Source organism: Eumetopias jubatus, unplaced genomic scaffold, assembly GCF_037043125.1.
Source record: "Eumetopias jubatus isolate StellerSeaLion01/CBP00866 unplaced genomic scaffold, mEumJub1_p1.0 scaffold_30, whole genome shotgun sequence".
NCBI lineage: Eukaryota > Metazoa > Chordata > Mammalia > Carnivora > Otariidae > Eumetopias > Eumetopias jubatus.
This window is the reverse complement of record NW_028274836.1, coordinates 716,689-738,748: the sequence shown is the minus strand read 5'-3', so window position 1 is coordinate 738,748 and position 22,060 is coordinate 716,689. Positions and strand designations below refer to the sequence as shown.

The 22,060-nt window shown below is 39.5% G+C and overlaps 2 protein-coding genes across 2 annotated transcripts in view; both read left to right on the top strand.

Moving 5' to 3' along the window:
- The window catches only part of GCSAML (germinal center associated signaling and motility like), a 49,740-nt gene extending 34,740 nt beyond the window's left edge, over positions 1–15,000 (top strand). The window contains exons 5-6 of the mRNA XM_028094979.2: positions 13,537–13,565; positions 14,483–15,000. Of these exons, the coding sequence (XP_027950780.1) occupies positions 13,537–13,565; positions 14,483–14,725 (272 nt within the window). The 3' untranslated portion in view covers positions 14,726–15,000. The remainder of the gene's footprint in view (positions 1–13,536; positions 13,566–14,482) is intronic.
- A 5,856-nt stretch (positions 15,001–20,856) lies between these two features.
- Positions 20,857–21,783, top strand: LOC114201997 (olfactory receptor 2B8-like). Its single transcript, XM_028094983.2, has one exon. It carries the CDS (start codon positions 20,857–20,859, stop codon positions 21,781–21,783), a length of 927 nt encoding a protein of 308 aa, XP_027950784.2.
- Positions 21,784–22,060: the final 277 nt, after the last annotated feature.

Below are 22,060 nucleotides of genomic sequence, written 5' to 3'. Positions count from 1 at the left end.
TGTTACCGTATATTGTCTGTGTTCCTTTCTGGTCTATGTTGCTTTTAGGCTCTCTCTTTGTTAGAGGACCCCTTTCAAGATTTCTTGTAGGGTTGGTTTCGTATTTGCACATTCCTTTAGTTTTTGTTTGTCCTGGAAGCTTTTTATCTCTCCTTCTATTTTCAATGTCAGCCTAGCTGGATATAGTAGTCTTGGCTGCATTTTTTTTCTCGTTTAGTGCCCTGAATATATCATGCCAGTCCTTTCTGGCCTGCCAGGTGTCTCTGGATAGGTCTGTTGCCAATCTAATGTTTCTACCATTGTAGGTTACATATTTCTTCTCTCGAGCTGCTTTCAGGATTTTCTCTTTGTCTCTGAGACTCGTTAGTTTTACTGTTAGATGTCAGGATGTTGACCTATTATTATTGATTTTGAGAGGGGTTCTCTGTGCCTCCTGGATTTTGATGCCTGTTTCTTTCCCCAAATTAGGGAAGTTCTCTGCTATAATTTGCTCCAATATACCTTCTGGCCTTCTCTCTCTTTTTCTTCTGGGATCTCAATTATTCTAATGTTTTTCATCTTATGGTATCAGTTATTTCTCAAATTCTGCCCTCGTGATCCAGTAGTTGTTTATCTTTCTTTTTCTCAATTTCTTTATTTTCCATCATTTGGTCTTCTATATTGCTAATTTTCTCTTCTGCCTCATTTATCCTAGCAGTTAGATCCCCCATTTTTTCTTGCACCTTTTTAATAGCCTTTTTGATTTCGACTTGGTTAGATTTTAGATCTTTTATTTCTCCAGAAAGGGTTTCTCTAATAACTTCCATGCTTTTTTCAAGCCCAGCTAGTATCTTTAAAGTCAGCATTCTTAACTCTAGTTCTGACATCTTACAAATGTCAGTATTGATTAAGTCCCTGGCAGATGATCCTGCCTGTTGTTCTTTTTGTTGATGTGATTTTTTTCCATCTTGTCATTTTGTCCAGAGGAGAATAGATGAATGAGAGAACAAAATGCTAACAGGGTAACAAAGTCCCCAGAAAATATACACTAAAGAAATCAGAAAAGACCTGAGACCGGGGGAAAAGAAAGGGACAGAAAGAAAAAAGAAAAAGAAAAAGATAAAAACAAACACAAACAAAAGAAACAAAAAAAACCCGAACATTAATACATATGATCAGGCTGGTGTATAGATCAGTGGCACACATTAGATTTGGGGTGTATTTTGGTCTGTTAGAGGAAAGTGTCTCCCAAAATTTTAAAGAAAGAAAAACTTATACATGTACAAAAATAAGGGTTAATATGATGAAGGGATGGTATATGAGTGTAAGGATGAAAATTATGAAAGATTTTATAAAAGGAATTGATAACATAAGAAGTTGGTTGCAAAAAGAAGAAGAGCCCTTAAGAAAAAAAGGGAGAGAATGTGATCAGGCAGGGGAGTAGAACAGAACAAAGCCATACACTAGAGATTTAGGGTATATTTTGATCTTTTAGAAGAAACTGTATCTCAAAATTTTAAAGAGAGAACAACTTATATATATATGTATATATATATACATATATATATGAAAAATAAGGGTAACTACTGTGAAGGGATAGAATATGACTTTAAAAATGAAAAATGTTTTTTAAAAAAGGGATTTATAAGATGTTGGTTGAAAAAGGGAAAAAGAAAAATTTAAAAAAAGGCAGTTAAAAAAATTAACTTTGAAAGACTAAAGAATCATAGGAAAAAGCCATGAATATTATGTGCAGTATTCCCCTAGTGCTGGAGTTCTGCCATTCTCATTGATCGGTAAACTTGGTCTTGGCTGGCTGTTCTTCCTGATCTTCTGGGGGAGGGTCCTGTTGCCGTGGTTCCCAAATGTCTTTGCCAGAGGCGGAATTGCCCTGCCCTTGTGAGTCTGGGCTAAGTAATCTGCTCGGGTTTGCTCTCGGGAGCTTTTGTTCCCTGCAAGCTTTTCGTACAGTTTTAGAGGATGACAGTGAAAATGGCAGCCTCCAAATCTCTGTCCTAGAGGAGCCAAGAACTCAGGACCCCCTTCCTCAGTGAGCCTCCAGTGAAAATTAATCAGTCCCATCTCCCTGGTCTCCGGCTGCACTCCGTGCTCACCTGGCCTGTGACTGAGTGTTTCTATGTCTGGCACCTGACCCCGTGTGGTGTCTCCAAACCCAGCAGATCCCTGCGGTGTGCTCCCGGTGGAGGAAGGGTAGTCTCCCTGGATCTGCCTCTTGTTGGGTCCCTGCTAGAAGAGCAGTGGCCCAACTGTGCCGTGGATCATGGTTTATGGCAACCCTGAGCTGAAAGCCCATGCCTCGGCTCCGTCTCTGCGGCCGGCTTCCATGTTCCGATACCTGGGAGCTCTGCCGCACTCAGGCACCCCCGGTCTTTCTGTGATCCCGAGGGTCCTGAGACCACACTGTCTGGTGACGGTTCCAACCCCCCAGCCCCCCACCCCCGCTTAGCCACTGGAGTGACGTCTCTTAGCTGAGCCGATTTCTAAAAGTTCCGATTTTGTGCTCCGCTGCTCTATTACTTGCCAGTAGCGGCTGATAGAGGCCCCCTCCCCCGCTGTCTATCCTCCCAAATATCGCCTTGGATTCACTTCACACGTCCTAACTTCCAGAAAGTGGTCGCTTTTCTGTTCAGAGAGTTGCTGCTATTCTTTTCTTTGATCTCCTGTTGAGTTCGTAGGTGTTCAGAATGGTTTGATCCCTATTCAGCTGAATTCCTGGGACCAGACGAAATTTAGGTCTCCTACTCCTCTGCCATCTTGCTCTGCCCCCATATATCACATCTTCTTTATCCATTCATCTGTTTGCAACCACGTGGATGGAACAGGAGGGTATTATGCTGAGTAAAATAAGTCAATCAGAGAAAGACATGTATCATATGATCTCACTGATATGAGGAATTCTTAATCTCAGGAAACAAACTGAGAGTTGCTGGAGTGGTGGGGGGTGGGAGGGATGGGGTGGCTGGGTGATAGACATTGGGGAGGGTATGTGCTATGGTGAGCGCTCTGAATTGTGTAAGACTGTTGAATCACAGATCTGTACCCCTGAATCAAATAATACATTATATGTTAAAAAAAAAGATAGTAGGAAGGGAAAAATGAAGGGGGGTAATCAGAGGGAGAGACAAACCATGAGATACTATGGACTCTGAGAAACAAACTGAGGGTTCTAGAGGGGAGGGGTGTGGGGGGATGGGTTAGTCTGGTGATGGGTATTAAAGAGGGCACGCAGTGAATGGATCACTGGGTGTTATATGCAAACAATGAATCATGGAACACTACGTCAAAAACTAATGATGTAATGTATGGTGATTAACATTACATAATAAAATAAAAAACGAAATAAAAAATTATAAGAAAACAAAAAAGAAAGCCTCATCCTATTTTCACCAGAAGTGAAGCTGACGCTTTAGAGCACTCCTTTATCAGTAGACTTGTTATATGCATGGGGGTTTGTGTTGCTCTTCTGAGGGAGAGGCCCAGTGGGCTGGCTCACAAGCTGACTTGCCCTTGTAAAAATGTTTCTGCCAGGAGCTGGGGGTGCAGGGTTCAGGGTAGGGGATTCCAGCCTCCACTGGAGATGCTGTGTTTCTCTCTTTAGTCCACCTGTGCTGGTGGGCTGTGGGGGGGAAGGGAGTGGTGGTGAAGGAAGAAGATGGCATCACCCCATCCTCTCATCTCCGGGGAAGGGAACTCATGGTTGCTGCTGCTGGTGGTCCTCACAGAAAAGCAAACGGTCCCCTATGCTTTGGGCTTTCCTCAGATCCCTGGCCTTAACCTGTCTGTGCCCAGGCCGTTGAGCGCCTGGGATTCCAAACTCCCCATTGTAAAGGGCCTGGCAAGGTGCTGCCCCACTCTTCTCCCACAGAGCAGAGCCTTGAGGCATGCCCAGCACCATCGTGTCCCAGAAAAGCACAGTATTGTGTCTATTGATTCTCTCGTGACAGAGAAATAAAAGCAGCCACCATGGGGCGCCTGGGTGGCTCAGTCGTTAAGCTTCTGCCTTGGGCTCAGTTCATGATCCCAGGGTCCTTGGATCGAGCCCTATGTCTGGCTCCTTGCTCAGCGGGAAGCCTGCTTCTCCCTCTCCCACTCCCCCTGCTTGTGTTCCCTCTCTCGCTGTGTCTCTCTCTGTCAAATAAATAAATAAAATCTTAAAAAAAAAAAAAAGGTAGGCACCAGGTTATCTGCAGTCTGCGGGTGTCTCTGGTCAGTTCTGTCCAGAAAAGCAGCTGCTCCATGTGTGCACAGTGGCTTGAGTCTATTGTGGATCACAGAGAAAAGCTGCTACCAGGGTATCTGACCTCTGTGCACACCTATGTCCCAGCTCCCACTTGGCCTTTTGTCCTTGGAGAGGTAAAATACACTCCTGCAAATGTACTCCAGGAAGGGGTGTGATCTCTCCCATGCTACCCAGGGGACCTTCTCGCTCAGTCTTATGGAACAATCCCTACCTGCTGCACTCTCTCCTGCTCTCTCCCTCTCCTTGACTTTGCTTAACAAAAAGGGTTCCCTCCCTTTCACGGCCCTGTGGCTTTCCTCTCCCCCAGTTCACAGCTCTGAGGCTCACATCTTCCACATTCTCTCCCTCCAGTTGTGCAGATTGTTTTCTTAATTCTCAGATTATACCCCCAGTTATTCAAAATAGTTTGATGTTGGGGTCCCTGGGTGGCTTAGTTTGTTAAGTGTCTGCCTTCAGCTCAGGTCATGATCTCAGGGTCCTGGGATCGAGCCCCACATCAGGCTCCCTGCTCAGCGGGGAGCCTGCTTCTCCCTCGGCTGCTCCCCCTGCTGTGTTCCCTCTCTGTGTCAAATAAATAAATAAAATCTTTAAAAAAAATAGTTTGATGTTGATCTAGCTGTGTTCAAGGGACAAGGCAAACTCAGGGGCCCCTACTACTCTGCCATCTTAGCTCCTCCCCAACTAGGTGCAATTTAAATAAAGACTTTTAATAATCACCACCTTTGCAGCTTTTCAATATTCAAATCATTAATTTCCTGATTTCCTTAGGGAAGACACATTGCCGTTGGTTCTTTTGTTTACATTCATGTGGACCAGGTCACCAGAGCAGAATAGGAGAATCGATGTGATCATGTTGCCCATTGGTCAAAATATCATGTGGTGATCTTCGCAGGATGTGCTTATGGATCTTCTCCACTCACTGTGAAAGAGATATAGGAGAAAAATATTTTACCCTTTACTCTGATTAGTGGGCTCAAGTACAAAGGATATTCTTTCAGAGCAATTTACTTGGTCTTTTGATTCTTGAATTGCAAATTTAAAGTCATGATGGTATCTTGATTTCTGTTTATGTGCTTCAGAAGCAATCAGAATGATCTGATAGCTCAGTGTTTGTACTCTTCATTCTTTCCATAATGGTCTATTGAACAGCCATTTAGGCTGGCCGCTTCCATTCAGGAGGCTGCAGGTTAGCTTTAGCAAAACTCTTAGCTGTGTGTGCCGTGGACCACTTGTTTCCCATATTTCAATACTGTTGGGATCCTCTCTGCCTCTGAACCAAACCTGATGATATAACGAAAACCAGGTTCTCATACTTTGGGGACTTCGTTGCTTTCAATCATTCATGGTACCAATTGTTGCAGTTCAGTCATAATTACTGGTTTCAATTGCAGAAAAGACATTGCAGTCCATTAAAGTCTTATGAGCCATAATAGGGTTACCAGATTTACTAAAAAAGAAACAAACAGAAGGTTAATTTTGTATTTCAGAAAAAAACAAAAAACAAAAAACATCGTGATGCTTTTCAGTGTATTATGTCATGGACTTAGGGAAAGGAGGATTTTCTTTGGTATTTTATGAAATGTTGGGGGATGGATGAGCAGTTTACATTAATATATTCACTTTAATATTCATATACTCCCAAATCTGTATTTTCCTGTTTTCTTCAATAATAAGGGATACATATGTGGTAGGCAGGATAAAGACATCTAGTTGAAATCTGAATTATTTTTTCTTTAATATGACAAAAAGGGATTTTGAGGATGTAATTAAAAATCTTAAGGTGGGGAGAGTATCTTGGATTTTTAAAAAAGTTTTTATTTTAATTCAAGTTAGTTAACATACAGCGTAATATTAGCTTTGGGTGTACAATACAGTGATTCAACAATTCCATACGTCACCTATATACCACATCTTCTTTTTTTGGTGGTGGTGGGGAGGGAGGTAACACCTGACATTTATTTTTTTTCCCTCAAGTGTTTATTTAAATTCTGGTTAGTTAACATGCAGTGTGATATTAGTTTCAGATGTAGAATGTAGTGATTTATCACTTAAACAGAACATCCAGTGCTCCTTACAACAAGCGCCTTCCATAATCCCCATCACCTATTCAATGATACCCCCACCCACTTCCCCTCCCATAATCATCAGTTTGTGCTCTAATAGTTAAAAGTCTGTTTCCTGGGCGCCTGGGTGGCTCAGTTGGTTGCGCGACTGCCTTCGGCTCAGGTCATGATCTTGGAGTCCCGGGATTGAGTCCCGCATCGGGCTCCCTGCTCAGCGAGGAAACTGCTTCTCCTTCTGGCCCTCCCTCCTCTCATGTGCTCTCTCTCTCTCTCTCTCATTCTCACTCTCTCAAAATAAATAAAAATAAATCTTTAAAAAAAAAGTCTGTTTCCTGGTTTGAATCTATTTTTTTCCCCTGCCATGTTCAACTGTTTTGTTTCTGAAATTTCTTTTTTTTTTTTTTAAAGATTTTATTTATTTATTTCAGAGAGAGAGAGAATGAGAGATAGAAAGCACGAGAGGGAAGAGGGTCAGAGGGAGAAGCAGACTCCCTGCTGAGCAGGGAGCCCGATGTGGGACTCGATCCCGGGACTCCAGGATCATGACCTGAGCCGAAGGCAGTCGCTTAACCAACTGAGCCACCCAGGCGCCCTGTTTCTGAAATTTCACATATGAGTGAAATAATATGTATATACCACATCTTTATGCATTCATCAGTCAATGGACACTTGGGCTGCTTCCATGATTTGGCTATTATTGATAATGTTATAGACATAGAGCTGCATGCGTTCCTTTGGATTAGTGTTTTTTGCATTCTTTAGGTGAATACCCAGTAATGGGATTGCTGGATCATAGGATAGTTCTTTTTTTAACTTTTTGAGGAACCTCCATACTGTTTTCCACTGTGACTATACCAGTTTGCATGCCCACTAACAGTACAGGAAGGTTCCCCTTTCTCCAAATCCTCGCCAAAACCTGTTGTTTTTTGTGTGGTTGATTTTAGCCATTCTGAGTGGTGTGAGATGGTATCTCATTGTGGTTTTGATTCATATTTCCCTGATGATGAACGATGTTGGGTATCTTTTCATGCAGAACATCTGTTGGCCATTTTTATGTCTTCCTTGGAGAAATGTGTATTCATGTCTTCTGCTCATTTTTAATTGGATTCTTTGTTTTTTGAGTGTTGAGTTTTATAAGTTCCTTATATATTTTTGATACTAATCTTTTATCACTATGTCATTTGCAAATATCTTCTCTCATTCTGTAGGTTGCCTTTTGCCTTTGTTGACTGTTTCCTTCACTGTGCAGAAGTTTTTTATTTTGATGAAGTTCCAGTTTATTTTTGCTTTTGTTTCCCTTGCCTCAGGAGATAGATCTAGAAAAAATCTGCTATGACAAATATCAGAGAAGTTACTGCCTGTGTTCTCTTCTAGAGCTTTTAGGCTTCAGGTCTCACATTTAGGTCTTTAATCCATTTTGAATTTATTTTTTGTGTATGGTGTAAGAAAGTGGTAAGTTTCATTCTTTTGCATGTTGCTGTCCAGTTTCCCAACACCATTTGTTGAACAGAATGTCTTTTTTTCATTGGATATTCCTTCCTGATTTTGTGAAGAATAATTGACTATCTAATTGCAGACTTATTTCTGGGTTCTCTATTCTGTTCCATTGATCTGTCTATTTTTGTGCCAGTACCATATTGCTTGGATTACTATAGCTCTATGATCTGACAAAGTCTGGAATTGTGATGTCTCCTGCTTTGCTTTACTGTTTCAAGATTGTTTTAGCAATTCAGGGTCTTTTGTGGTTCCATACAAATTTTAAAATTGTTTGCTCTAGTTCTGTGAAAAATGCTGTTGTTATTTTGATAGGGATTGCATTAATTGTGTAGATTGCTTTGTGTAGTGTAGACACTTTAACAATATTTGTTCTTGTAATCCATGAGGATGGGACATCTTTCCATTTCTTTGTGTCCTCTTCAATTTCTTTCATCAGTGTTTTATACATTTCAGAGTACAGATCTTTTACCTCTTTGGTCAGGTTTATTCCTAGGTACCTTATTTTCAGGGTAAATGTAAATGGGATTCATTCCTTAATTTCTCTTTCTGCTGCTTCATTATCAATGTATAGAAATGCAACAAATTTCTATACATTGATTTTGTATCCTGCAACTTTAATGACTTTGTTAATCAGTTCTAGCAGATTTTTGTATGAGTCTTTCAGGTTTTCTATGTAAAGTGCAATATTATCTGTAAATAGTGAAAATTTTACTTCTTCCTTACTGATTTGCATGCCTTTTATTTCTTTTTGTCTGATTGCTGCAGCTAGGATTTCCAGTACTATGTTGAATAAAAGAGGTGAGAGTGGAAATCCCTCAGTTCATGATTATAAAACAATATTAAGATTGAAATTTTGGGGGCGTCTGGGTGGCTCGGTCATTAAGTGTCTGCCTTTGGCTCAGGTCATGATCCCAGAGTCCTGGGATTGAGCTCCACATCGGGCTCCCTGCTCGGCGGGAGCCTGCTTCTCCCTCTCCCACTCCCCCTGCTTGTGTTCCCTCTCTCGCTGTGTCTCTGTCAAATAAATAAAATCTTTAAGAACAAAGATTTTTCCTTCAAAGAACAAGCTCCTAGTTTCGTTGATCTGTTCTACTGTTCTTTTGGTTTCTATTTCATTGATTTCTGCTCTGATTTTATTATTTCTCTTCTCCTCCTGGGTTTAGGCTTTATTTGCTATTCTTTCTCCAGCTCCTTTAGGTGTAGGGTTAGATTGTGTATTTGAGACCTTTCTTATTTCTTGAGAAAGGCTTGTATTGCTCTATACTTTCCTCTCAGGACTGCCTTTGCTGTATCCCAAAGATTTTGAACAGTTGTGTTTTCATTTTCATTGGTTTCCATGAATTTTTTTAATTCTACTTTAATTTCCTGGTTGACCCATTCATTCTTTAGTAGGATGCTCTTTAGCCTCCATGTATTTGAGTTCTTTCTGACTTTCCTCTTGTGATTGAGTTCTAGTTTCAAAGCATTGTGGTCTGAAAATATGCAGGGAATAATCCCAGTCTTTTGATACCAGTTGAGACCTGATTTGTGACCTAGGATGTGATTTATTCTGGAGAATGTTCCATGGGCACTAGAGAAGAATGTGTATTCCGTTGCTTTGGGATCGAATGTTCTGAATATGTCTGTGAAGTCCATTTGGTCCAGTGTGTCATTTAAAGTCTTTATTTCCTTGTTGATCTTTTGCTTAGATGATCTGTCCATTTCAGTCAGGGGGGTGTTAAAGTCCCCCACTAGTATTGTATTGTTGTCAATGTGTTTCTTCGCTTTTGTTATTAATTGCCTTATATAATTGGCTGCTCCCATGTTCGGGGCATAGATATTTATAATTGTTAGATCTTCTTGTTGGATAGACCCTTTAAGTAGGATATAGTGTCCTTCCTCATCTCTATTACAGTCTTTGTTTTAAAATCTAGTTTGCCTGATATAAGGATTGCCACCCCAGCTTTCTTTTGGTGTCCATTAGCATGGTAAATGGTTTTCCACCCCCTCACTTTCAATCTGGGGGTGTCTTTGGGTCTAAAATGAGTCTCTTGCAGACAGCATATCGATGGGTCTTGTTTTTTATCCAATCTGATAGCCTGTGTCTTTTGATTGGGGCATTTAGTCCATTTACATTCAGGGTAACTATTGAAAGATGAATTTAGTGCCACTGTATTGCCTGTAACGTGACTGTTACTGTATATTGTCTGTGTTCCTTTCTTGTCTATGTTGCTTTTAGGCTCTCTCTTTGCTTAGAGGACCCCTTTCAATATTTCTTGGAGAGCTGGTTTCATGTTTGCAAATTCCTTTAGTTTTTGTTTGTCCTGGAAGCTTTTTATCTCTCCTTCTATTTTCAATGACAGCCTAGCTGGATATAGTATTCTTGGCTGCATATTTTTCTCGTTTAGTGCTCTGAATATATCATGCCAGTCCTTTCTGGCCTGCCAGGTCTCTGTGGAATGGTCTGTTGCCAATCTAATATTTCTACCATTGTAGGTTAAAGATCTCTTCTCCCGAGCTGCTTTCAGGATTTTCTCTTTGTCTCTGAGACTCATAAGTTTTACTATTAGATGTCAGGGTTTTCACCTATTTTTATTGATTTTGAGAGGGGTTCTCTGTGCCTCCTGGATTGTGATGCCTGTTTCCTTCCCCAAATTAGGGAAGTTCTCTGCTATAATTTCCTCCAATATACCTTCTGCCCCTCTCTCTTTCTTCTTCTTCTGGGATCTCAATTATTCTAATGTTGTTTCATCTTATTGTATCGCTTATCTCTCGAATTCTGCCCTCGTGATCCTGTAGTTGTTTATCTCTCTTTCTCAACTTCTTTGTTTTCCATCATTTGGGATTCTATATTGCTGATTCTCTCTTTTGCCTCATTTATCCTAGCAGTTAGATCCCCCATTTTTTCTTGCACCTTTTTAATAGCCTTTTTGATTTCGACTTGGTTAGATTTTAGATCTTTTATTTCTCCAGAAAGGGTTTCTCTAATAACTTCCATGCTTTTTTCAAGCCCAGCTAGTATCTTTAAAATCATGATTCTGAAGTCTAGGTCCAACATCATACTAATGTCTGTATTGAGTAGTTCTCTGGCAGATGGTACTACCTCTTGTTCTTTTTGTTGAGGTGATTTTTCCCATCTTGTCATTTTGTCCATAGGAGAATAGATAAATGAGAGAACAAAATGCTAACAGGGTAAGAACGTCTCCAGAAAATATACTCTAAACAAATCAGAAAAGACCTGAAACCAGGGGAAAAGAAAGGGAAAGACAGAAAAAAGAAAGAGAAAAAAAAGAAAAGAAAAAGGAAAAGATAAAAACAAGGAAAAACAGAACAAAACAAAAAACCAGAATATGATCAAATATGATCAGGCTGCTGCAAAAATCAGTGCCACACACTAGATTTTCGGTGTATTTTGGTCTGTTAGAATAAAGTGCCTCCCAAAATTTTAATGAAAGAAAGTTATATATGTACAAAATAAGGGTTGATACAATGAAGGGATGGAATATGACTGTAAAGATGAAAATTATAAAAAGTATTATAAAAGGAATTGCTAAGAAGTTGGTTGAAAAAAGAAAGAAGAGGATTTAAAAAGAAAGAAAGAAAAAAAAGGGGAGAGAATGTGATCAGGCAGGAGATTAGAACAAAGCCATATGCTAGAGATTTAGGGTATATTTTTATCTGTTAGAAGAAACTGTATCTCAAAATTTTAAAGAGAGAACAACTTTTATATATATGCCAAAAATAAGGGTAACTACTATGAAGGGATAGAATATGACTCTAAAAATGAAAAATAAAAATGTTTTTTTAAAAAAGAGATTGACAAGATGTTGGTTGAAAAAGGGAAAAAGAAAAATTTTAAAAAAAGTTAAAAAAATTAACTTTGAAAGACCAAATAATCATGTTAAAAAAGCCATGAATTCTATGTGCAGTATTCCCCTAGCGCTGGAGTTCTGCTGTTCTCATTGATCGGTAAACTTGATCTTGGCTTGCTGACTGTTCTTGCTGATCTTCTTGGGGAGGGGCCTGTTGCCATGGTTCCCAAATGTCTTTGCCGGAGGCGGAATTGACCTGCCCTTGCCGGTCCGGGCTAAGCAAGCTGCTCGGGTTTGCTCTCGGGAGCTTTTGTTCCCTGCAAGCTTTCCCTACACCTTTGGAGGATGAGAGGGGAAATGGCGGGCTCCCAGTCTCTGCCTGGAGGAGCCAAGAACTTAGGACCCCGCTCCTCAGTGTGCCCCCAGAGAAAAGCAGTCAGTCACTCCCGTGTCCCCAGTCTCTGGCCGCACTCCGTGCTCACCCGGCCTGTGACCGAGCGTTTCTATCTCTGGCACCCGACCCCGTGTGGAATCTCCAAACCCAGCAGATCCCTGCGGTGCGTTCCCGCGCCGCTCCTCCCGGGGGAGGAAGGGGGGTCTCCCCGGATCTGCCGCTTGTTGGGTCCCTGCTGGAGGAGCAGTGGCCTGACTGTCACCAATCACAGTTTATGGCAACCCCGAGCTGAGAGCTTGCTCCTCGGCTCCGTCTCTGCAGCCGGCTTCCCCGCTCCGATACCTGGGAGCTCTGCCACACTCAGGCACCCCCGGTCTTTCTGTGACCCCGAGGGTCCTGAGACCACACTGTCCCGCGAGGGTTCCACCCCTAGCTTAGCCACTGGAGCCACATCCCTCGGCGGAGCCGACTTCTAAAATTTCCAATTTTGTGCTCTGCGGCTCTATCACTTGCCAGAAGCGGTGGATGGAGGCCCCCTCCCCTGCCGTCTATCCTCCCGAATATTGCCTCAGATTCACTTCTCCACACATCCTACCTTCCAGAAAGTGGTCACTTTTCTGTTCAGAGAGTTGTTGCTATTCTTTTCTTCGATCTCCTGTTGAGTTTGTAGGTGTTGACAATGGTTTGATCCCTAGCCAGCTGAATTCCTGGGAGTAGACGAAATCCAGGTCTCCTACTCCTCTGCCATCTTGCTCTGCCCCCCTGTAATGGATTGTTTATTTTTGTTTTTGAGTCTTATAAGTTCTTTATATATTTTATATACTAACCCTTTATCAAATATGACTTTTGCAAATATCTTCTACCATTCCATATGTGCCTTTTAGTTTTGTAATCTCTTTGACACTGTCCATAGGAACTTCTTTCTAGATATGTCTCTGGAAGCAAGAGGAATAAAAAAGAAAAATAAACTTTAAAAAACAGATTTGGGCAAATAAAGAAATAATTCTCCAAAAAAAAAATACCAGTTGTGGATCTCAGATTAACAACAAAAATATAAGTTACTTTAGCATTCATAGATGCAATTAACCTGAATCTTAATATTTGTATTTAATTTGAAATAGTTGATTTTGTTACTTCAGTATTTATCTCTGTCATGTTATAGAATTTATATCGTAAATTTCATATATAATTGTTCTTTCTTTGAACTTGCCATAGTTTATTGTCATAGCATGTTTGTGAAGAAAATTTTATTACTCAAATCCAAAATCTACCTTTATTTAGCAAATTTATTTTAGCAAATTACACAGAAACACAGTATTAATGCTTCCTGAACATATATTCACACATGTTCTTTTACATTGATTCACATATATTAACATTTATTCTTTCCTGATCTTGTCATTCACCTTGAGAATCTCAATAATAAAATGAGATAATGTCACATACTTAGATAGTGTACTTCCTTGTAGTTTTGTCACTGTATTTTATCCTTTCCCTCTTTCTCCCCATCTTGTGATTGTTCAAAAAATCTTATTTTTTTTAATCCTTCAGGTAAAGAAGTTTCATCTACTTCTAATCAGGTAATAAAAATATTTTGTGTGATAAATGTCAAAATACAGATTACTTTATTTAAAGATAGCTGTAGGTCTTGTAATTTCTGAATGAGCTTATCAATGTATCTTATGCTTTAAATACTTTTATTTATCATTTTAATGTTGAAATAGAGAACATTAAAAAAATAAAACATTATTTTAACTGATTTTAGTGACTGGCAATGTCTAATTGTTGACGCAATTCTACTGAAGTTTATTATTTTAATTTTCAAAGCTACCATAACAACAATAAAATGAAATAAATTTACACTTATAATTTGATTACTATAAAACATTAATTCTTTTGTTTTCCATGTTGTGTTCTAATAGTTAAGCCCAGGAGTTAACATTTATATTTACAAATATGGTGGAAATTAATAGACATAAAAATGTTTATTCCTTTTAATACTACATCACAAACATTTTATTGATTTAATTACAATATAGTATCTTAATGTTTTCATTTTTCTTTCATAGTCTATGCAACTGAGAATGTATTTAAGCTCAGAAATTTAATTTTACTTTGTCTTATGAAACTTGTTTTTTTATGTAGTTTGATTAATTACTCATTTGAGGTATGATTATTGCCTATTTAATGTCTGTATATGTGTGACTTAATGTATACAACTACTTTCTTTTAGATATTCAGAAGGATAATAATATACTTCTTTTCTCTTTTGTTATTTGAAGTGAAATGAAAGCATAATGAATAGTAGCTCAGAGCACAGTCCATATTTGCTAAAATGAAGTCTGTAAGATATCAGGATTTGGAGAAAGGGCTTTGGATACCTGATGTGTAAGATCACTGTCAGACAAGAAGAAAGGAAGTGCAGTCACTAAGCTCAAATTTGATGGATGGTCTTGGATCCTTTATTTATTGTTATTATTGTTTTTGTGCTTGGCAGGAAAATGAGAATGGCAGTGGTTCTGAGGAACTGTGCTACTCCATCATTAGTCACAGACCTTATCGGAGGCCCTCCCTGAGCTCCAATGATGATGGTTATGAGAATATCGACTCTACCACAAAGAGAGTGAGGCCATTTAGAAATGGGTCAGAAACAGAATATGCCCTTGTCAAGATGACTTGTGTTACTAGGCCTTCTTCCTGTACCCTTGAGCATGATTATGAACTTGTGCTTCCCCACTAGAAATCTCATGCTTCATCATCTTACACTAACAGAGATGATACAGAATAGTGACCTCCAGGGAAGTGTTTCTACATCTTTGGAACATGACAATTCTGTGGTTTGGGTTAAGCCATATAAATTGATATAAAGGTATAGAGTATTCTACATCTTTTTGTTTGTAAGGTTTGAAGACATGGAGATGATGGAACCTTCCTAGGGCAATGGACATCCATAGATATATGACCTAATATCCAATTCCAACACTGCTCTCCAAATTTCAAATGCCAAAAATTTCTGCTCATAATTATCTATTTCACTTTTGAGGTGTAATCTACTCAATAAAGTTTTAAAATATAAGACCAGTGACCAGACCCTTTGCTAACCTGATTTTTACTTAAATTTTTATTCTTTCATGTATTAGAAATTCTTGTTTGTAAATTGTGGTAGGAGTTCCAAGAATCAATAGATTTTGATATTGACTTTTCTGAGAGGGGAAGCTGAAAGTCATTTAAAAGGAAGAAGTACATCAAGTTTAGTTACGCACTGTCTTTTTCTCCAATGGTAAATCAGAAGACTCTGTTCAAAGATCAGTAAGAAACAAAAACAAACAAACAAACAAACAAAAACCCAAAAGTAAACTTTGTGCGTATAGCTTTGTTCACAACATACTAGTTAATTTAATCTATTACTAGTTACCTCTGCTGAAGGATTGTAAAGAGTGTTTGGTCTTAAAATTCAGGCATATTGGGAGTTCTGGGAAGGTGGCAGAGTAGGAAGATCCTGAGATCACCTCACTCCACAAATACACTGAGATAATAGACACATTAGTGCAACTAACTCTGAAAAGGACCTGGAGACTGGCAGAACAGATTTTCCATAGTTAATTATCAAGAAGAGGCCATATCAGAAAAGCTAGGAAAGGCAGATACTTTGGGAAGCAAGTACCTGGCAGGACTAACCACAAACAAAAGGGACACCATAAGCACGGTGAAACAAGAAGATAAGACTTCCACACCAGGCACCCCAGATATGGAGAACCTGCACTAAAATGAGTCCCCCTAATATTTGGCCTTGATAACAAGTGGGGCTTAAATTGGTGAGTTTCTACAATCACTGGGCCTTAACTCCAGGTACTTTAAAAATAAGTGTCTTAGCTCCAGGAGAGCTGGAGGGCAGTAGAAAACTGAGTCTCCACCCTTAAAGAGATAGCATAAAAAAATAACCATGGAATCAGCAGTTTGAAAAGTGCCTAGAATACACAAGAGGAGATTTATTTACTAATCTCAAGTAAATAAATACTTCTCCAAGAACAAAAAGACACCATTTTCTAGATAGCAAGACATTTGTGGGGATTGGCAAGAATGGCCTCCACCTACCTTGCTAACACCATGCACCTCACCCACATATTCTCCTCCAGATCCACCCCAATCAGCCCACCGCATTCTGTAGGCCTCCCTCCAAAGTGACTACTCCCCAATACACCCTGGAAGCAACCCCAACAGGGACCAGCACCATTCGGAAGTGACTCCTGCCCTGGGTAGGGGGAAGATGATCAGACCAGTGCACCAGCAGTCCAAGCAGCTGAATCTTATACCTGGCAGCAGAGAGAGAGCACACTGCTAATCAGTGCAACTGCGGCTCTGGTGGGCAAACCAGGGCAGGCGTCTAGCCTGTCTGGTCCCACCCACAAATGAAAGCTTTTCATGGGACAATATAGGGAAGAGCACCCTGCAAGAAGGTATGACTGCAGTCCCAATAAATGGACTGGGAGTAGGCATCTGGTCTGATGGCCAGATCAGCCCAGCAACAAAAGTCTCTTAGGGGGCAGCATAGTGAGAGGGCCCCGCAGTTCAGTGTGACTGTGGTCCCAGCAAATAGCCTGAGGCAGGCATCAGCTCTGAGTGCTGACATGCCAACTACAAGCCCATGGTGGCCCCAGACAGGCCCAATAACGGCAGAGGAATGCAGCCCTCCCTAGTGTGTCAGAACATTGCAGCCAACTGGACTGAAAATAAACATGGTTCAGCCACAAGAGTTGGGCACCTGCAACTTACACAGGAGACACACCTCAAGTGCTTCGTGTGGTGAGTAGGGGATATTGTATGACAGGGCGCCATAGGATCTCTTCTTCATAAGGCCACAATTTTCAAGATCTGGAACATAGCTGACTTTCCAAATACATAGAAACAAACAGAGTCAGACAAAAAGAAGAAATGGAAGAATATGTCTCAAATAAAAGAACAGGGCAAAACCACAGCAAAAGAGCAAAATGACGCAGGATACACCTGATAAAGAATTCAAAGTAGTGGTCATAAATGTACTCACTGGACTTGAGAAAAGAGTGGAAAATATCAGTGAGATCTTCAACAAGGATATAGGAAATATAAAAATGAACTAGAAATAAGGAACACGATAACTGAAATTTCAAAATAAATACACTAAAGGGAATCACTAAAACATTAGAGGAAGCAGAAGAGCAGATCAGTGATCTGGAAAACAGGGTAATGGAAAGTAATAAAGCTGAATAGCAAATAAAAAAAGAATAATAAAAAAATAAAAAATACATTAAGGGAACTAGGTGGCATCATCAAACCTAATAACATTGGCATTATAAGGATCCCAGAAAGAGAAGACAGAGAGATGGGGGCAAAAAATTTATTTGAATAAATAATAGCTGAAATTTTCCCTAACCTCAAGAAGGAAACAGATATCCACATTCAGGAGGCACAGAGAGCCCCCAACAAAATCAACCCAATGAGGTCCACACCAAGACACATAACAATTAAAATGGTAAAGAGTAATGATAGAGGGATGCCTGGGTGGCTCAGTTGGTTAAGTGTCTGCTTTCAGCTCAGGTCATGATCCCAGGGTCCTGGGATCAAGTCCTGCATAGGACTCCCTGCCCAGCGGGGAGTCTGCTTCTCCCTCTGCCTGCCCCTCCTCCTGCTTGTGCACTCGCTCTGTCTCTGACAAATAAATAAATAAAATCTCAAAAAAAAAAGTAGTGATAGAGAACTTTTAAAGCAGCATAGAAAAGTTACAAACAAGGGAAAGCCCATAAGGTTATCAGCTGATCTTTTTTGTTTTATGTTAGTCACCATACAATACATCATTAGTTTTTGGTGTACTGTTCCATGAGTCATTGTTTGTGTATAACACCCAGTGCTCCATGCAGTACGTGCCCTCCTTAATACCCATCACCAGGCTAACCCATCCCCCCACCCCCCCTCCCCTCTAGAACCCTCAGTTTGTTTCCCAGAGTCCATAGTCTCTCATGGTTCGTCTCCCCCTCCGATTCCCCCCCCCATTTTTCCCTTCCTTCTCCTAATGTCCTCCATACTATTCCTTATGTTCCACAAATAAGTGAAACTATATGATAATTGACTTTCTCTGCTTGACTTATTTCACTTAGCATAATCTCCTCCAGTCCCATCCATGTTGATGTAAAAGTTGGGGATTCATCCTTTCTGATGGCTGAGTAATAGTCCATTGTATATATGGACCACATCTTCTTTATCCATTCAATCAGCTGATCTTTTAACAAAAACTTTACAGCAACAAGAGAGTGGCATGATAGGTTTAAAGCCTTCAAAAGAAAAAAAAAAGAATAAAAAAGAAAAACTTGCATCCAAGAATGCCCAGCAAGGTCATTATTCAGAGTAGAAGGGGATATGAAGTTCCCCAGACAAACAAATTTAAAGGGGTTTATCACCACTAAACCAGCATTACAAAAAACATTAATGTGGATTATTTGAGTGGAAAGAAAAGACCATAATCAAGAGTAAGAATATTATAAAACGAAAACATTTAAAAGGTAATGCAAACATATAAAAAGAGTAGTAGACTAATGATTATAAAATCAGTATGGTGGTTAAAGCACAAAGGCAGTAAGATCAATTATAAATACAAAAATCAGTCAAAGAATGCACAAAATAAAGAATGTAAACTATGAGATCACATTCATAAAACATGGGGAGGGGAGTAAAAATTTAGTGCTTTTAAAATGGGCTCAAACTTAAGTGACCATCAACATAATATAGACTTCTATATTCATGAGATGTTATATGTGAACCTAATGGTAAACACAAATAAAAAACCTATAACAGACACATAAGAAATTTAAAGGATTCCAAGCATATCACTAAAGAAAGCAAAAATAAAGGACAGAGAAGAATTACAAAAACAACCATAAAACCAGAAATAAAATTACAATAAGTACATACCTATTGATAATTACTTTGAATCTAAGTGAACTAAATGCTCCAGTCAAAAGACAGGGTGTTTGGCAGAGACATGAACAAACATTTCTCCAAAGAAGAAGTACAGTTGGCCAACAGACACATGAAAAGATGATCAATATCATTCATCATCAGGGAAATATGAATTAAAACTACAATGAGGTACTATCTCACAGCTATCAGAATGGCTAACACACACACACACACACACACACACACACACACACACAAACACACACCCAGAGGAAACAAGTGTTGGTGAGGATGTGGAGAAAAAGGAACGCTCACGTATTGTCGGTGGGAATGCAAACTGGTGCAGCTAGTGTGAAAAACAGTATAGAGTTTCCTCAAATAATTAAGAATAGAATACCATATGATCCAGTAATTCCACTACTGGTTATTTACCCAAAGAATGCAAAAACACTAATTTGAAAAGATATCTGCACCACCCCTATATTTATTACATGTTATTTACAAAAGCCAAATTATGTAAGCAGCCCTAGTGTCCATCAGTAAGTGAATGGATAAAGATGTGATATATATATATATAAAATGTTAGAATATTACTCATCCATAAAAAAAGAACGAAATCTTGTAATTTGCAACAACATGGGTAGCTCTGGAAATTATAATACTTAATGAAGTAAGTTGGTCATCTTATTTGGATGCTGAAAAGTTCAAATAACCTCTTGCTAAGTAATAAGATTAGACTGACAAAAATTTGTATCCTACAGACATCCTTTTCCCTAAGTGATTCCTGATGAACTATACACTAGTGAACACATGTCTTAATTACTTCCTTGGGGTTCTTTGCCCCAGTGACCTCAGCCAAGTAAACATATTATATATCCCTCTTCCTTACTTCCTTATATTCTCATTTTAGAGACAAGGGAGAGTCTATTCCAAGAGTAGACTCATTTTCTCTTTGCTGGCATCTGCTTTTCGACTTCAGGTAAACAACATCAGTGACAATGCCCTTATTTCTCTTCATATGTATGTGTCCATAGATCTCGTGACAAGAGGCTCGTGGAAAATAAAGCAATCACTTATTTATGGCTCTTTTGTAATAAATACATAATTGAATAAAGTTTTATATTATTAACTAGATTTAAGGGAAGCTCATACGATTTTTTTTCAGTATTTTACCAGATATATGTTTCTCTTATGTCAATTAATTGAATGAATTATTTGCACATAGATCCAAAACTACCAATCTGTTCACTCTATGTCATGGAGGGTGTGCTAACTTGAAAACAATATTATTTGGATTTCATGTAAATATTTTAAATAATTTTGTCCTTTTCCAATATATGAATGTTATCATGTAGGCAAAATGTGTGACACAACACATTTATAGTTCAATTAAATTTTCAGAAAGTATAAACCAATTAAAAAATATTAGGAAAGTAAAATATGGATGGTGTTCATTGTGAGTACACCAACATAATCCATTTTAAAGTGGTCAAATGTACTTTCATTTCCCTGCCTATTCTATATTATGATCATGTTTAAGGAATTTCTTTGGCAATAAGGATCTGGCAGATGGAACCTTCCGACAAAGCTCCGAGCATGCTGCAACATATATGAAGTCCTTAGCAACATTCAGAATGAAAATTTCTGTTCTCAATTTTTCAAAATATGGGATATATATGCATATTTGAAGGCAGAGGTAAAAGAAAATGGGAGTAGTCGAGGTCCCAGACAATGTAAATGTATAAAATAAGCAAATGACAAAAATTCTAAGGAAGGCAGGGAGAAAATATTAATGTAGGCATAAGAGAGGGGTGAGGGTTTAAATTTTAAGTGATTGTTTATGGTTCAGAGAGGAATGTGCTTTCTTTGCATCTTTTAGGTTGGCACCCAGGAAAGATGATGACAGATTTCTATTCAGTCTCATATATGCAATGAAAAGTAATGGTTATTCCTAATACCAGCTCCTTTGGTGGATTTTTCCTGTTGGGCTTCTCTGAGCAGCCTCTGTTAGAGATGACCCTTTTTGTTATCACTGTGGTTTTCTACTTGCTGACTCTGCTTGGCAATATGGCCATCATTATATTGGCTCATCTGGATCCCCGGCTCCACACCCCAATGTATTTTTTCCTCACCCACTTGTCTTTAATGGACCTCTGCTACACCACCAGCACAGTCCCCCAGCTGCTGTTTAACCTGCAGGGCCCAGGAAAGATAATAAGCTATGGTGGCTGTGTTGGTCAGCTGTACGTGTCCTTGGCCATGGGTTCCGCAGAATGCATTCTCCTTGCAGTCATGGCTGTGGACCGCTATATGGCAGTATGCCGGCCTTTGCACTATGCCACTCTCATGCATCCACACATCTGTTGGCAACTGGCAGCCACCACCTGGCTGACTGGCTTGGCTAGCTCACTGGTACAGACTGTGCTCATCACACGGGTTCCTCTTTGTGGAAGGAATGTCATAGACCATGTCTTCTGTGAAGTACCAGTTCTCCTCAAACTGGCTTGTGTGGATACCACATTTAATCAGATGGAACTCTTCCTGGTCAGTGCCCTTTTACTCCTGGTGCCTCTCACTCTCATTCTTATTTCCTACAGCTGCATTGGTCGGGCTGTGTGGAAGATCAAGTCCCATGAAGGTCGCCAAAAGGCCCTAGGGACTTGCTTCTCCCATCTGGTGGTGGTGTTTCTCTTCTATGGCACTGCTATGGCCGCTTATCTGCAGCCCACGGCAGCCACCTTCCAGAACCAGGACAAGTTCATGGCCTTGCTCTATGGAATTGTCACCCCAGCTCTAAATCCCTTCATCTACACATTACGTAACAAAGACATGAAAGGGGCACTGAGGAAGATGATAGGGAAAGATTAAAGAAAAAGGAGTTTGAAGAGATGATGGAAACTGGAGGACTGCTTAATGCAAACAATTCATGAGATGCTTTTAATTCTGAAGAAATTGGTCAAGTTTATTTTATTTCTGAGTAGCCAAACTCCCGTGTCAGAATTCATTTAATCATGTTATTATATTTTTATAGCTTATTTACAAGGATTAGGTAAGTGAGAAGTTCACCTATGTCTATCTTCATTCTACCAATAACTAGCTACATAACAATGGTCAACTCGTAATTTCTTTTATTGTCATTATTATT

Coding starts and splice junctions, on each gene's coding strand:
- LOC114201997 (XM_028094983.2), top strand. CDS start 20,857: ATGGTTATTCCTAATACCAGCTCCTTTGGTGGATTTTTCCTGTTGGGC.